At 40.0% G+C, this 12,550-nt stretch overlaps 1 protein-coding gene across 5 annotated transcripts in view; it reads left to right on the top strand.

Annotated features, from left to right (window-relative positions):
* Positions 1 to 12,055, top strand: part of kif13ba (kinesin family member 13Ba) — a 52,300-nt gene extending 40,245 nt beyond the window's left edge. For 3 of the 5 annotated variants that reach the window (XM_085440384.1, XM_085440434.1, XM_085440517.1), the window contains exons 35-39: positions 1,588 to 1,744; positions 2,564 to 2,694; positions 4,263 to 4,325; positions 5,129 to 5,708; positions 5,793 to 12,055. In XM_085440384.1, coding sequence (XP_085296510.1) covers positions 1,588 to 1,744; positions 2,564 to 2,694; positions 4,263 to 4,325; positions 5,129 to 5,708; positions 5,793 to 5,998 — 1,137 coding nt within the window. In that variant the 3' untranslated portion in view covers positions 5,999 to 12,055. The remainder of the gene's footprint in view (positions 1 to 1,587; positions 1,745 to 2,563; positions 2,695 to 4,262; positions 4,326 to 5,128; positions 5,709 to 5,792) is intronic. The other 2 variants (XM_085440535.1, XM_085440525.1) reach the window with 2 other exon arrangements.
* Positions 12,056 to 12,550: the final 495 nt, after the last annotated feature.

The following is a 12,550-nucleotide window of genomic DNA, read 5'->3' as shown; positions in this document are numbered from 1 at the left end:
TGTTCTGCCGGGTGTGTTGTTGGTTTTCTCTCGATTTCTGAGTCGACAAGCGCCTTTGTTACTGGGACCAGTCATTTTAAGAAAGGCCCCCATTAGAACCCATGAGAAATGCAAGAAATGCATTATTGCTCAGTCTGCAATATCTTTCCCAGAACAAACACCAATTGCAAATAACATACTAAAAATAAACCTGAAAAAATCTGTTTAGAACAGCGTACTATGTTGTAAGGAGTGAACTACCACTGGCAAAATTTAGCAGTCTTTGCAAACTTCAAAAAGCAAATGGCCTAGATCTTGGTTCCACTTGTCTCTTACCCGTGACTTCAGTGGAAATTTCAAATTCAGGATCTGACACAGATGGATTCATGTCCTACACAGTTCTTACAAGTTCATAGAAATTTCTGTTCAATTAGAACCAAGTATTTGAGTTGATGATTGTAATTTTTATACAATGTTGTAATTTGTTTTTCAACAATTTTTTGATTAATGTTTTGTTTCCTTTACAATATTATACTTTAATGTATAATATTGTAAAGGAAACAAAACATCAATCAAAAAATTGCTCTCTTTTTTTATTTGGGCTACTTAAATTTATTTTGGGCTACCAAAAACTGAAGAGTACCTGCCCGAAGGGCTACCAGGGATTTTGAAATTTTGAGAGCCCAGAGATATATTTATTTTTTTAATTACTTTTGTTTCAGCAACATTAAATTTAAAAACTGTACTTTTGAGTTAAAATATATATTTATAAGTTTAATAAATGACAAATTAAAAAGGCATGAACATTTTTTTGTATCGAAAAAATATCGAACCGTGACACCAAAGTATCGAACCGAACCGTGAATTTTGTGTATCGTTGCACCCCTAGTTATCTACGTAATACTAGTCAGATTAATCTCAGCACCAAACACTATAGAGTTCAGCACTGAACCAAAGTAACCAACCTTAATCATTTAAATAAGTTTATAATTGAAATAAGTTTATAATTTATTGACAGTGAGTTTTGAGAAAGTGACACAATTTTTCTTTTTCTTAGTCTGCTTATGCTTTATGCTTCAGCCAACATGCTTCAAAAGGCCCAACTTTAATGTCATATTGTAAGGTGCATTAGCACACTGGAACACAAACCATGTTGAAAGACCAAAAAAACAATATTTCGAAAGGTTTAGGAACCCTGTTTGAAGTTTTTCAGTTTAAATCAACAGAAAGACCTGTTTGCTTTTACCCTATATTTGCATAAAAAATTTATGATTTGTTTACATATGGGTTACCATGTATATCTGAAAAAGGGGTATTTTCCTGTTGTTGTTTTTTTGTTTTTTTTTTTCTTGTTTTTGCTGTTGTTGTTGTTGGTTTTTTTTTTAAGTTAATATGCTTATTTATTATTTAAAAATAATGTGCATTAGCACAGGTAGTACATTGAAAGTAGAAACTAACCAACTTGCATCTTTTAGTTGACAAGAACAGCTATACATAAATTATACTTTGTGCTTGGAGCAGTAATTTGTGTGCTTTTACTTGTGGATGCTGTACGACTCAGATATTTCATCCTTTTAAATCCAACATTATCTCTGTCTGCTCCCTCAGGGTCGATGGGAGAGTCAGCAGGATATCTACATGCCCTCTCAGTTTCCTCGCACCCTGCCCCGCCCAGCCTCCTCCCCTTCCACCTACTCTACCTCCCCGTCTTCATCAACTACTCCCTTCGGCACTCCTCCTCCACAGAACCAGGAACCAGAGCAAGGTAAACCCCTCCTTCTTTTCCCATCTCCTTTCTCTCTTCAATAAAACACTTTGGGCTCTGCTCATTGCTCCATCTTACTCCCCCAGCCATTCTTTTCTCCTCCTTTTTCTTCTGCCTGGATTCATCCACTTGAGCTGCTCACAGATTTCACCTTACTTTCTCTTCCACCTTGTCCTCTTTTGTCTGATGTTCCAAAGATATTTAACCACACCATCTGATGTTTCATTGTTCACATTATTAAATGCTAGATCCTCCATGTCCAGTGTGTTATCACACTATCTACCTGCTCTCTTTGTATTCATTTCTAGTGTAAAGGTCTCCATTCTCTCCTCATCTCCTTGAACAGAGCTTTTTTTTTTTTTTTAATGTCTGCTGTGATTAATCTGAATATTGTCTGTCAGTTAGTTGATTCATAGTGATTTCATGTTAATGTCAGTTTGAATCATTGTCACTGTGATGTCCTTCAGCGTAATTCTGTTTTGAAAATAAACAGAATTAATGATGTTTAAATAATTTCTCTTTCACAGTCCAGTAATTTAGAGTGTTTAGGAAATCATATCCTAATGGCTGAAATCATCTTTGTGTTAGTTTTTTTGTTTAGTTTTTTTTTTTTTTGCCAGCTTCCTCTGTTAGTCTATCCCAGTATTGGGGTTTTTGCCATTTTCTGGACTCACTTTCAACTTCCAATCTTAATCTTTCATGCCTCCTCTACCTCCCGGACCTCCTCTTGTTTCCTTGCTTCCTTCCCTCTCTTCTGCCTCCTCCCTTCTCGCCTCGTCTTCCTCCTTCTCGCCTTCTTCCCTTCTTCCCCCCCTCCAGGTCGTTCAGGACTTGCTGCCTCTTATCTTTCAGTTAAGGCGCTGGTTCCCCAGATGCCCAAACTGCTCAAGTCTCTGTTTCCAGTGCGAGATGAGAAGAAGGAGCTGAGACCTTCGCCGCAAAACCAGCAGGTCAGCAGATGGTCCAGTGCAATTCCCTGGAAGCCTTGTATTGAGTTTGTTACATACCTGCAATAGATATAATATCACTTTTTTATTTTTCAACTTTTATTTTTAAATATTTGAACCATTATTCTAGGATCCTTACCTTACAATATAAAGCGCCTTGAGGTGACTGTTGTTATTTGGCAATTTCAATAAAACTGAAATGACCTGAACTAAATTGTAGACGGGTTAATCAGAATTGATTTCTACTCTTTCTGCCCATTGAAATAGTTTATTGATTGCAGGTGACATTTTTCACTCCATGTTATGAGTAGCTGTAGCTGTAGCTGCACTCATGACCAGAGGTTTTCGCAGGCACAAGTTTGTTTGTTTTTTGTTGTTGTTGTTTTTTTTATTCTTTCTTCAGGGTTTCATGGTTTCAGTAAAATATTGATGAATTATAATTGACAAATTAATGACTAAAAGAAAGTGTGCATTGTGCTGTTCTGTGTGGCATGCTGGCTATCAACTTATTGGTCAGATTTAGACTACTGGTGATCGATTCCTGCCATATCAGTGGTCCTAGCTGATCAGTTTGAGGATTTCTACTTACCCCCCACTTTTTAGAACTTCAAGTTATGAAAAGGAAGGGTCAAAAATGTAAATACTGACTCTTCATGTGCCAGTAGAAGTCGTTGTTTTTCATTATATCATAGAAACATCCATCCATTTTCTTCCACTTATTGGCTGCTTTCCAAGTCCCACAGTCTAACCAAGCCTGATAGGACTGCTCCTTCAGGCTGGGAGTTGAAGATTTCGTGGACGGTAGCCTCTGTCAGACATTCCCAGTGCAACCTCACAGGTCCAACTCGCCACCAGCTGGTGATCAGTTGACAGCTCAGCACCTCTCTTCACCCGAGTGTCCAGAATGTATGGCTGGAGGAGCTAACCCCATTATGACACAATTACAAAATTGATCATCGAGCTGCCTGGGATGTCCTGGTGCCCTTATGGACACCCTTATGTTCAAACATGGTTTTCTGTGGACAAACTGTGGTTTGTACAGAAGTCCAGTAGTAGAACACCACTCAGGTGTGGCAGGCCAGTCACACCCCTCCAGGTCTCACTGACAGAATCCCCAGGTGGAGCACTGCCAAAGATAACTCCAGAGCTGTGTGTTGAGTTGAGCCTCACTATCTCTATCCAGTACTTCTCAACCTTACACATTAGCTCAGGCTCCTTCCCCACTGCTAGCCTTGGTAGCCAGGAATCGGCCCAGCACACACTGCATCCAGCCCTTCCTGTGGGTGGTGGACTTACGAAAGGGTGGGCCCATGGACTAAGGCCAGGCCACCAGGTGCTCGCCCTCTGGCACACTTTCGGGGCAGGAAAATGAAGGAACAAAGTGTATGAAATACACATTTTAGCAGTCTGAAAACTTTTGGCCATGACTGTAGTAAACGATCCTAATAATCATAATGTTGCATATGCAGCATGACATGATGTTAAATACATAGCATTGATTCAGTGCCATTAGCCTGCCACAGCCTGTTTATTTGCATTTCTTTTTTCTCTGTTGTGTCCTTGTCACTCAGCAGCACGTGCCTCGTATAGTGACCTCATCAGGAGGGGACGACAACAAAGGCAAGACCGAGACGGTGAGATTAAATCTCGTCTTATCCTTTACATGCTGTTTGGTTTATCGGTAACTTAATTTTAATCAGGTTTTTTAAGATTTTGTTTGAGATCAAAATAACATGAATACTTTTGATTAGTAATTTTTATTTGTAGTTTAATCCACTTGGTTCTTTGAGGAAAAACGGCATTAGGTAACCACAGTCTCTGTTTGTTTTCAGTTTGCAGCATTAGAGGATGATTTCACTTTTTTTCCCAAGTGTATTGCAAAAAACAAAAGTTGCCTCCATTAATCCCTGCTGTCCAATTTATCAACTAACAAGGGTCATTGCAACAGTCTGATAATGCACTTTTATAAATTCAGGGATACTAAAAGCAACTGAAGATCTAGTACCCAAATCACGCAGTCCCATAATACAGTTCTGTAGTTCTGTTTATTCTCTTCTTTCTCTGTAAGATGCATCCTTACTAGATTCCAATTCCACATCGGTTCTTAATGTGGTCCCATTGTAAGTTTTAATGAATTGCTCTTTATGTGCAGTTTAAGACCTTTTCAGCGATTCACTCATTAGCGTAATTGCATTGTGCTTGATTTATAGAACTGCACTAAATCTGTGCCGTAGCTCACCCTGTACACAGTAACGTATGCTTTAGCCTGATATGCACCTTGGGGCTCTATAGGGAGTCAACGCAGTCAAAAGATGAGATTCGCAGACCCTAGACTTCTTCCTGTCAAGTTTTATTTTGAAGGTTGATTACTGTTGTTGATTACTCTTTTGTTTTGCCTTGTCTGCATGCTCTTATCTGTCCCCCCGGTTTCCTGTAGACTGCTATTCTACGGCCCCCAGCCAAAGACAGACGGGCGGAGCTCCCAGAAGTCTCTCCTCTTCCTGTGCATGACCCGCATGACACCACCCCTCTCAGCCCCCTCAGCCAGTCGTCAAGCGGCTACTTCTCTGCTAGTGTTTCTACAGCTACCCTGTGTGACGTTCTCCAACCCTCCTCCTCATCCTCCTCCCTCCTGGCTGTCGAGACCACGTTACCCACAAACCCCCAGCAGCAGGGCGCTGACAGGAACGATATTGTGACCTCTCCTTCTCAGTTTGGTGCCAAGGTGTCAGTCGTCGCTTCGCCTGCTTCTCACAACTCAGCCAATCACAATAGCATCACGTCCGACGTCTCCTCCGAACAGAAGCTGATAAACTCCGGAGGAAATGAAGGCTTTGAGAGACTAGAGATCTTTGTGGATGATGATGAGCGAGGTGGTGAAGACGTGCTGCCTGATTGGCTGACAGAAGGAGCATATGTTACAGTAGGGAACAATAAGGCGGGGACGGTGCGCTACATTGGGGTGACACAGTTTGCTGAAGGAGTTTGGGTGGGGGTGGAGCTGGACACTCCTGTAGGTATGTATCCAGTTAAAAGGATCAGCGCAGTCCACCATAGTCCTAAATGTCTGTCGATTGATGGAGATGACCTTATGTTTGCAGGTAAGAACGACGGCTCCGTCGGAGGTCAGCGGTATTTCCACTGTAAGCCGGGTTACGGGGTGCTGGTCCGCCCAAACCGGCTGTCCTCCCGCGAGCGGACCAATCGGCAGACAGGGGAGTTTACCCCTTCTGCCCACGTCCCCATCCTGCGAGGAGAGGCCATTGTTGCACGCCGAGGGGAGAATCGCAAATCCTGGAGCAGCTGAGACATGAAAACTAGGAGCCCACAATCGTCGTCCTCCTCCTCTCAGCTATGCAACAGGCTCATACTCTACAACTGACCTACTGCCTAACCTCCTACAGTTAGATTCTACACTCACTGCATCCATTCATAGAGTCTGGATGGATATAGAATAAACACGGTAAAGAGAACTTTCAAGAACAATTCAAGTAAGATAATGAAAGACTATGCAGGATATTTGGAAGTACGTGGGAGGACCAGTTGTCATGCGGGAAGATGATTAGCAGTCAGTGGGAAGACTGCTGAGACTGAATGAAAAGCAGAACTATTTGGACCAGGAGTGAGGACTGAACCCCGCAGGCTGGATGATGCTTTCTTAGCTGATATACAGGGATGCAAACATGTGGCTTTTTTGTGGTCACACTAGGGTAATTTGGTTGGGAGCAAGGTATTTTTACAGTGGGATGGAAGACTTTCAAAGGACGAGGCTAATGGATTTACTGGCCCCATCTTATTTTATTTTTTTTGTGTTGTCGTTCATCTTTCACGATTAATTGTCAGCCTATAATAGTTGTTAAAAGAAGTCAAATGATCCTATTTGACCATAAAGATTTTATAAAGCTGACTATTAGGCAGTGAAGATTGGCGTCACTCTTCTTTGACATTTTATTTATTTATCTCAGTTCCTGAGTACCACAAACCTCAAATCATATTGTGGCAGTAGATATTTGCTGCGTTTTCACACTTGACATGTTTGTATCCCTGCATATGATGCCTCTACTTGATAGTCCAGAATTTAACGCTACGGTTGCCACCTTCCTGAACTCTCCAGGTCCAATTTGCAGACTGACACTTTGACTCTCCCTCTCGGACTCCTTTTTTTCCCATTTTCTTTTGAAGATTGATCCTCCCAGAATGTGCCTTCACCATGGCTTGGTTTGCATTTGTCTGTATATTTAACTCCTTGTAGCCGTGTTTGTGTTGAAGAGAATGCCTTGTGCTAAGTGTGAGGTGATCTCAGGGACTGCAGAGGGGAAAGCACAGTGTGCGTGTGTGTGTAAATGTTGTACAGTGTTGCTCTGTGTGTACGTTAATGTTGTAGTCGTGATGGTGTTAAAGATTAGCTTCGTACAGCAGGAATAGTCGTGACAAAGCCACTATGAAACTGGGAGGCTTTAAAAGTTGATTTTTGCACTGGAGACGTTGGATAAGGAGCTTCTGTACGTGAACAGAACATGTCTGTGGTTATGATGCAGCGACCAGATAAGGTAACGAGAACAGGTTGGCTTTCTTTGGTGTCGTCTTTGTTTTGTTTGTTTTATTCTTTTGTTTGTTTGGATTTTTAATCCCAGTCAGGATATTCCCATGTCCCTGAAAGTGACTGATGATATCCGGACACCAGGAGGCGCTGTTTGGGCAGCACCTTAGTGCTGTGGAGGTGGAAATGGGCAGAGTATGTGCTGAGGAAAAGAAAGTGACTTAAGCTTGAGAGAAGGGTGAATTTGCTTCTATGCATTTGATCTTTTTAAAAGTAAGTTTTTAGTCCTTGTTTCTTTATACTGACACAAATGGGAGAACGAGCTATGAGTACATTTTGGGAAAGTGTTAAACCCAGAGGCAGTCCTGACTGATCTGTGGAAGAAAATTTAAAAGATATCGTAGACATGTGGATTATTACTTTTTTTAAATTAGGTTTTATGAAACATTCCAGAGGGATGATGACATTTTTACACTGAATTTTATTCTTGTGATTTAATGTGATTTAAATTGTTTCAGTGCACCAAAGCACTATTAGGAGTGAAGATGGTATATGTGTTTGCAGTGCTTTTACAAGTTAAAGGACATCTATTATGCTTTTACTCATTTCCTGTACTGTATGTACTTTTACAGTGGTGAACGATCATATCTAAAATAAATGTTTGCACAAGTAATCCCTATAAGCCAAAATCTAAGGCTTTAAGCTTCTCAAAATGCTCTGTTTCAGACAGTTTTTATATTCTTGGCTCTATATGACCTAATCATCTCAGGTTAATCTCAGGAGCCAATCAGGAAAGGCATCCTGAAGCGAGGGGAATGGAGCTAAAATAGCTTATTTCATTCTATGAATTGAGGGGCTCCACTGAGTCCAACTATAATATAAATATGGGTTATTTTGAGTAAGTTGTCATTTAATCTGTTACATGATGGAAGTCCAAGGAGAAAGGCAAAAATTTGAAACATGTTAAATCTGTTTAAAGAGTTAAAGTGTCAGCCTTTCTTTTTAATTGTGACTCTCCCCCGAGTTTATGCAGCTTTCACAAGAGGCCTGACAAAAGGATGATATTCCAACATAAGTGATACAAAGCAAACTGTATTCAGTCACATGGGAAAGAATGAAAATCCTGGAAATGAGCATAATAGGTCTTCTCTAAAGGGCCAATCCAGTTCAGTTCACATCGAAAATTTTACTGCCTGTGAAAACGTCCTGTAGCTCTGAGGAGGAGCTCTGTACACCTGAGCAAATGACACTTTTCTATAAATTTATACCATGAAGCCACAGATGCATTAATCTCGTGGTGAGACTCTAATAAAAGCTGCTACTGAGTTGCATAATGGGAGATGTTTTTTGGAGGGTTCTGGAGTTTTGTTGGATTTTCCTTTTTAAATTCGGCGGTCCTTTTTGAAAAGGCAACACTAAATCTCTGGAGTAATGTCGAGACTGAGGTGAGGAAGTGTTCGGTTTGTCTCAGAGAGGGAGGATGAAGCACGGCCAGATGGCTTTAAAGGTGGAAAATAATTAATTTTGAACGTTCTTGGGGTATTTTAGCTCTATGGTTCCTTTAAAAGAGCCTCCCAATGAACTGAATAAGTTTTATTGAAGGATGAGGCAGGTTTTTGGTGTCTGTAATGGTTTTCAGGTTCCTGATGTTGATGATGGAACGGTTATCTGGATTACTGTGTGCTTATACTGTAAACACACTATGTCTGAACACTATCGTCTTTATGGATCCATCAGTGAAGTTACTATTTATGCTTAAATGCTTGTGTGCACGCAGTGATCGCACACAAGCTGGTAAAGCCTTTTTATTTGAATAAATAAATGTTGCACAAATGATTTAATTAAAATCGCTGCTATTAGCGTTGTAAATTTACCTGTAAATGAATCAGTTGATTACTCGTGTCTCATACTGTATGATAGATTGGATCTCAGTAGTAGTGTTTAATTCCCGAATTGACAAACAAAACTAAAGTCCGTGCTCCTGGTTCAGTGGCCCATATATTTTTATGACTTAGTAAAATTCTTCTGAATGAGGCACTTTGTCGTATGAGCCTTGAAGAAGCGATGGGCAGGATATTTTCTGGGTGAAGAATCACTTCTGTACAGGAAACTGATTGAAATATAAGATGAGGCTCCACAGTCTATTTTATTATCTGTGTATTTATTGTCTGGCCATAAAGTCCAGACCTCTGGAGTCCTCTTATTGGCTAGTTTCTGCCTGTTGTGTCATTAGTTAGCAGGTTGTGAAGTGCTCTGTCGGTTAGTTTTCAATAATGTGGTCTGTAACGGTTCGGTGGTAATAAAGGAAGTGTTCCTGTGTGCGTTTGTGTGTGTGTGGGTGAGTGTCGAGTGCACCTGTCTCTGATTCAGTTGTGTCTTTGAGTCGTTGCCAAGATGGGAAAATAACCGTCAGCGGCCGTTTCACGTGCATTTCCTGGGACTTCAGCATAGAGCGGCAAGCCTTCGCCCTCGCTGCTCTACTGGCAAAAAATACTAATTCCCGTCCTGGTGTCTGCTCTGCTTTGTGTGTTTGAGATCACTTCAGGCTTCTGGATGTTCTTTTATGTTGTTGTGCCTCAGAAACCATGTGACCATGTATCTTTCACACACTTTTTTCATATCAACGCTTCAATTCATTTGCACAAACGCCTCCAGATGGAATTGAAGACTTAATTTCTGGAATTATTGTACATGTAAGAAGAAAAATACAAATTGTTTTTTTGTTTGTTTGTTTTTTAAAGATGAAGTGGGTTTTTTCTTGTTTCAGATTACCTGTTTTTCTTCTCCTTCTCCTAGTATGATTATTTAAGATTACTCACTGTTTTCCTCCCAGAAGTTAAACTGTAAAATGTAGAGCTAAGCTCCAATGTAGATGGACTTCTCTTCCAGCACAATCTCCTGTTTAGCTCCCCATAGCAGTGGATCAAGTGTGATGAGGGCATAAAGCAGATAAGAATATAGCTCTGTAGACTGCAGGATGCTCAAGATCCACACGTCAACAGGGGTCGATTTATTTTTCTTTTTTTTTAAAGAAGAACTGAACAAAAGGAAGTGTAGCGTTAGTAATTGCTGTTTGGATGAGTTTAATATTCTAGCTTCAATTCAATAGGCTCCATCTCTGCTGCAGTAGTTATAAAGATTAGAGGTAGAGATTGTTTCCATGACACTACCATCAGGACCACATTTAATTCTACTTGTATTCCTGTGATATGGATCCAAGCGTATGTCGGTCTGGACGAATCTTTTGTCCCTCGCAGTTTCTTTTTTTTAAGGTTTTTTGCTTTTATTTTGCTCATTTTCAATCCCATGTCTTTGCATCGTCTGTCGTACTGCCTGCAGCTGCATGCTGAGTATAGGATCACTGGTTTTGAGCAAACCCCCGCCTGCCTTAATGTGGCCTTCAACCTGGAGCCAGACTAGTTTCAGCAGCAACAATTTCAGCTCTGCTCTGTACTAAACTCAGCAGTATTCAAAAGGGTCATTCCAAAACCACAGAAAGCCAGTCTGGTTAAATTTTTAATGGTTTGGTCCACAGGAGCTGTCAGGTTTATTACTCTCTTCCAGTTAAAGGAAGGCTAATGTGTCGCCCCCTAGTGGGTACCATGCCTGACTTCCTCACAGGGAATTTTCTATATAGCTAGACAGTGAAATCTAACCTACCACTGCCCTGCAGCAGCAACCTAACAGCTACTTGGGATGAAATCTTATCTCCGAAATTGTATTTTCTTGGATTTGTGTTGGACAAAAGCATATTTTCCTGCCTGGGTAGTTAGTTTTCACCTTGAAACTACCTCTGGCCTTGCTTATGCCACCTCCTGCTCCGAGGCCCTTTTATAGTTTTTTTTTTTTTTTTTTTTTTTTTTTTTACAGCCTTTCACTGCTGGCAGCAAGTTCCTGTTTTCTGTGCTAGTATAAACTGCACAAATGAGCAATATGAGGGCATCGGGTGATGCATTGCCGCCTTGTTGCATGTGCATCATTTAAGATACAATGTCTGCTGGTGTATTTTAAAGGCTGTTATCAATATTCCTCTGAGGTACCAGCTGCCATATTTTTACCGAGCTGAGCGATTGGTGCTTGCCGAGTCAGAGAGTTTACTCCTCTTGTTACTCCTGCAAAAAACGACAACAAAAAAATATTTTCAGTCGTGTATCTTTTAACCCATTCAGCTGAAAATATTTAAATATTCAAGTGTTTGTTTATTGGGCTTCAGCCTGGTCAGCAGTATTAATAAAGCCCATCTATCATCTTAACTAGTCATTATCAGTCACTGCTACTATTGATCCCTTAGGGCAGGTTTGTCCTGATGTGTCATTTGTATGTGTGAGTGCACCATCCAAGTGCTTGTTCGATGTATGTATGTGTGTGTGTATATATATGCTCATATTAAGAATTATAAAAGAAAAAATCTGAGCACAAGTTTGGGTTTTGATTAATTTAATTGTTTTATGTAATTATATGCTGCAATCCAAAGAATAAACATGTATTATAATAAGTTTTTTCTTTTTCTTTTTTTAAAACCATCTGAAGGGTAATCTGATAAGATTAAATAAAATTTAAAAAAAGAGGAATATTAACAGAGTATTTGTTTGTGCCTAGAAGATCTGATGCTTGAAGTTTTTAGAAATAACTGCATTTTGTTTGTTTCATTTGTTATCTCAAAACACAGCTGGCACCACTGGAACTTTTTTCCATTTTCTGGAACTTTACCTGTAATTTGACAGATTTCCTGTTGTGTTTCTTTCATGTGGAGAAACGGGTGTAATGTTGAAACAGCACTTATATAGTATACATAAATTCTTAATACTGGAAGACACCACAACTTTTTTGGGGGGTTGATTATGGACTTGTTTTACTGGTCAGCCCATTTAAGTTCAAATAAGGTCAAATGAATTGAAGTGAGTCAGTCTTGCTGCCAAGTTTTCATTAGACTGTGTAATTTGCTCAGATTATAGCACAGAATTAATCGTGCGTCCTCCGACGAACACTCCTCTGATTTAAAAATGTCACAGCTGAAAACTCAAATATACAAGTTAAGGCGGGATTGTTTACACCACTCAAGGCCAAGACAAAAAGTTATTAGGTACTTTAAAATCACTTTAATTCCAGTCAGATTCATTACAAAACTCATTTAAAGGATACCTCAGCCTTCAACTTGGTGTATTAATTGATGTGGCTCAAACTGCTTTAACTACAACTAAGTCGAGTTTAAAACAGATTTATTTCTTCATGTAGAAAATATCTATTTTCTTAAGACTTCAGAGCTTCTGCTTTTTCCAAATTGGTAACTGAGCCACATTAACAGGAAATACAGAAGCT

This window comes from Copadichromis virginalis, linkage group LG1, assembly GCF_057382275.1.
Source record: "Copadichromis virginalis isolate Kocher_CV1m ecotype Utaka linkage group LG1, C_Virginalis_male_GT1.1, whole genome shotgun sequence".
Classification (NCBI taxonomy): domain Eukaryota; kingdom Metazoa; phylum Chordata; class Actinopteri; order Cichliformes; family Cichlidae; genus Copadichromis; species Copadichromis virginalis.
The sequence above is the reverse complement of the archived record's forward strand: the minus strand, read 5'-3'. Positions and strand labels throughout refer to the sequence as shown.